The sequence below is a fragment of the Leucoraja erinacea genome, unplaced genomic scaffold (assembly GCF_028641065.1).
Source record: "Leucoraja erinacea ecotype New England unplaced genomic scaffold, Leri_hhj_1 Leri_1033S, whole genome shotgun sequence".
Lineage (NCBI taxonomy): Eukaryota > Metazoa > Chordata > Chondrichthyes > Rajiformes > Rajidae > Leucoraja > Leucoraja erinaceus.
In genome coordinates this window covers 16,129-20,008 of record NW_026575268.1, presented here as the reverse complement: position 1 = coordinate 20,008, position 3,880 = coordinate 16,129, and the positions used below count along the sequence as shown (strand labels likewise).

General features: G+C 49.0%; 2 protein-coding genes across 2 annotated transcripts; both read left to right on the top strand.

The window, feature by feature from the left end:
- The first annotated feature begins 274 nt into the window (after positions 1–274).
- Positions 275–762, top strand: LOC129715147 (histone H2B-like). The gene has a single exon (XM_055665014.1). It carries the CDS (start codon positions 329–331, stop codon positions 749–751), a length of 423 nt encoding a protein of 140 aa, XP_055520989.1. The 5' UTR covers positions 275–328; the 3' UTR covers positions 752–762.
- Positions 763–1,761: 999 nt separating this feature from the next.
- LOC129715148 (histone H2AX-like) lies at positions 1,762–2,221 on the top strand. The gene has a single exon (XM_055665015.1). It carries the CDS (start codon positions 1,822–1,824, stop codon positions 2,200–2,202), a length of 381 nt encoding a protein of 126 aa, XP_055520990.1. The 5' UTR covers positions 1,762–1,821; the 3' UTR covers positions 2,203–2,221.
- Positions 2,222–3,880: the final 1,659 nt, after the last annotated feature.

The following is a 3,880-nucleotide window of genomic DNA, read 5'->3' as shown; positions in this document are numbered from 1 at the left end:
ATGGGACCCAACGGGTCCCACTTCGTCCAGTATCCCTATAACCTTTCCTATCCATGTAAATGTAGTGTCACGCCAAAGATACTGGAGCTTGGTGTGACGCGAACGGGGCAGTGGAAGCGGCTTCTGATTGGGGGAGCGAGGGATTGCAATGTTTCACCGCAGATATCCAATCAGAAGGTTTATAGCGAAGTGTGATTCATGTCTCCGACCACCCAATGACGATCCGCTCCTGCTCCATCCCTCATTAGCATAGGGTGACGTCGCTGCCTATATAATCCGCGCTCCGACTCCGAGCTGGTCACTTCCGTGTTTGAAATCCACCGAGGAAATGCCTGATCCGCCGAAAACCAAAGATGCTGTAGGATCTTTGCCGAAAACATCGGCCAAGAAGGAAACAGCCGCCAAGAAGGGCGCAAAGAAAGCTTTGCCTAAATCCGCAGGCAAAGGGGGCAAGAAGCGCAGGAGGTCGAGGAAGGAGAGTTACTCCATCTACATCTACAAAGTGATGAAGCAGGTTCACCCGGATACCGGCATCTCCTCCAAGGCCATGGGCATCATGAACTCGTTCGTCAACGATATTTTCGAGCGTATCGCGGGCGAGGCTTCCCGCCTGGCGCATTATAACAAGCGGGCGACCATCAGCTCCCGAGAGATTCAGACCGCCGTGCGCCTGCTTCTTCCCGGGGAGCTGGCCAAGCACGCCGTGTCGGAAGGGACAAAGGCGGTGACCAAGTACACCAGTTCCAAATAAAGATCCACACATGTTGAAAAAAAAACCCAAAACCCAACGGCTCTTTTAAGAGCCACCCACATTTTCGTAAAAAGAGTTGTACTGATGTTTCGACATTGAATCGCAGCAGAATTGTTTCAGGATATTTTTTGTTTGGCGAATTATTTCACATTCTGTTTAGTGATTAAATGTTCCGTATACGCGGGATATTCCCGGTATCCATGTTGCGTTCCTGTCCATCAAACAAGTAAAACTCGCGTCAGCTTGTCCCAGTCATCATAAGTCAGTCAGAAGAGAGGTTTCGACCCGAAACGTTGCCTATTTCCTTCGCTCCACAGATGCTGCTTCACCCGCTGAATTTCTCCAGCATTTTTGTCTACCCAGTCATCATATGTTGTGCCCACGGCCAGCCGATTAGTGCTGTAGTTGCTGTTTTATTGTCTTCATCTCTGTAAGTGTACTGAATTGCATTTCTACTCGGCAATTCGTCCAGTCTTTCAAAGAGGAACATTTCACAGTCGCCCATATTCCGATTTTTGTGAAAATGAACCAGTCGATAATCCGAGACCGTTTACATAGTGACCGATCGCTAATTGATGCCGAGGATCATTTTTTGTAATCGGTTACCGGCCCGAATAAATCGTAAATTAAATGTGTTGTGCTGTATTGCCCGGGGTTCAAGGTGGGCAACAATCAAGAGTATTTAATTGTCATATGTACCGTGAACGGAACAATGAAATTCTTACTCGCAGCAGTATAATTAACATCTTAACGCAATGCACTTACATTAAAAATGATAATCAAAAAAGCAATGATTATGTGATGTAGCAAATTGTATTGACATACAGATTTATAGTTTGGCGGCTATTTCAAAGTTCGAGTTTTGGAGGGACTGGCAGTTATTTTCAGCGCTTTTCTGTTGTGGGTTTTGATTGGTAGATAAAACAGTTCTGTGATTGGGTCATTCTTCACACCAATGAGATCATGTCCTTTTTCACCAATCACCAGCGGTTCTCTGGATTCCTCAAACCGGTATAAGAAAGGCGAGTCTGTGATAATTTTCTCATTCTGCGTGTACAAAACATCAGGAGATGTCTGGACGAGGAAAAACCAGCGGCAAAGCTCGGGCCAAGGCCAAGTCTCGCTCGTCCCGGGCTGGACTGCAGTTCCCGGTCGGTCGTGTTCACAGGCACTTGAGGAAAGGCAACTATGCTCAGCGGGTGGGTGCAGGAGCCCCTGTCTATCTGGCTGCTGTGCTCGAGTATCTGACGGCTGAAATCCTCGAGCTGGCCGGCAACGCAGCCCGGGACAACAAGAAGAGCCGCATCATCCCCAGACATCTGCAGCTGGCCGTCCGCAACGACGAGGAGCTCAACAAGTTGCTGGGAGGGGTGACCATCGCTCAGGGCGGTGTGTTGCCCAATATCCAGGCCGTGTTGTTGCCCAAGAAAACCGGCGGAACGAACAAGTAAGCGAGAGAAACTCAACATAGTGACCCAAAGGCTCTTTTCAGAGCCACTCACCATGTCTGTGGAAGGGCTGATCATCGATTATGTTTAGTGCGGGACAAGTGTTCCTTGTCGTTGTCGAAAACCGACTGCACATTGAGTTGTCTACACGGTGGCGGAGCGGTAGACCAACTGCCTTACAGCGCCAGAGACCCTGGTTCGATCCCGACTACGGGCGCTTCCCTGTACACAATTTGTACGTTCTCCCCGTTTCCTCCCACACTCAAAAAACGTCCAGGGTTGTAGGTTAATGGTTTGATATAAATGTTTAAAAATATATGTTTTTCAAACACTTATCATTTGTAGGATAATATTCTTGTGTGAGGATCGCTAGTCGATGCGGACTCGCTGGTCCGAAGGGTCAGTTTCCGCGTTGTACCTCAAAACTAAACATGAAACAGCGTTTAAGAGGGAACTGCAGATGCTGGAGAATCGCAGGTTACACAAAAAAGCTGGAGAAACTCAGCGGGTGCAGCAGTATCTATGGAGCGAAGGAAATAGGCAACGTTTCGGGCCGAAACCCTTCTTCAGACTTGACGGGGGCGGGGGTGGGCGGGGACAAGAAAGGGAAAAGGAGGAGGAGCCCGAAGGCTGGGGGATGGGAGGAGACAGCAGGGGGGCTGAGGAAGGGGAGGAGACAGCAAGAACTAACAAAATTGGGAGAATTGGGAGAAACAGCGGTTGGCTGATGCGGGAAGATACATTTACGCAGATATTCCTCAGAACATTGGCAGCGACCTACAGTAAGAGATCCTCGAAACCAACTCCGTTTCCCTCTCACCTACAGAACAATTAATGCAGCAACACTAACATCGACTCAAAGTTTCTCTCCGAAAACAGCGTGTTTGTGTGAACAAGTGTGTGTGTGTGAAGTGGAGATTGTGTGTGTAATCGACACATAACATATAGTACAAATAATATAGTATTTCGTTATCTATTAGCCTGATGGCTGTCAGGAAGAAGCTGTTCTTCAATGTGGATGTTACAGTTTTCAGTTTACAAAAGTCGGACTCCAGAGGTCGGGCATAAGTCAGCCCACAAGCTGTGGTTCAGTCTGAAAGTCCAGAGGCCATGAGTTGGTCAGTCAGTCCAGAGACCATGAGTTAGTCCCAAGGCAGTGAGTCCAGAGGCCATGAGTGGGTCACTCACTGCCCCCCACCCCACTAGCATCCCCATCTCAAGACGTTGCTCTCCACCTGGCTATAGGATGCTCCCCCTCCTGAAGCCGCCCTCATCCCTTGCTGCAGGACACCTCCTCCCTCATCAGCCCACGAGAGCCCCCGCCTGAAGCCGTTCCCCTCTCCTCGGCTGCAGGACGTTTGCCACCCCCGGGGTGGAAGATTGCAACCTTCACCTGGTCCGCCCTGTTTCGATAATGCAATCAACTCGACATGCACAAACAGAAGATCAAATAGGACAAGTTGTCCTACAACTTTAGGCTGTGCACACAACAGGAAAGAAGAAGCCACCCCCCACCCCACCCCGACAGCCTCGCCTCAAAAATATGTTTTGGGCAAAATCTTCAGTGAGTCCAGAGGATTGAGAATTACAACAAATTACAACCGCTCAATCTCTCTATATTAAAATTGTCCCTTGTTTTAATCAACAGCAAATAGCCATCAGTGGGCAGTGGGCAGCAGAA

Excerpts from the sequence above, each read along its gene's own strand:
- LOC129715148 (XM_055665015.1), top strand. The coding sequence starts at position 1,822 with ATGTCTGGACGAGGAAAAACCAGCGGCAAAGCTCGGGCCAAGGCCAAG.
- LOC129715147 (XM_055665014.1), top strand. The coding sequence starts at position 329 with ATGCCTGATCCGCCGAAAACCAAAGATGCTGTAGGATCTTTGCCGAAA.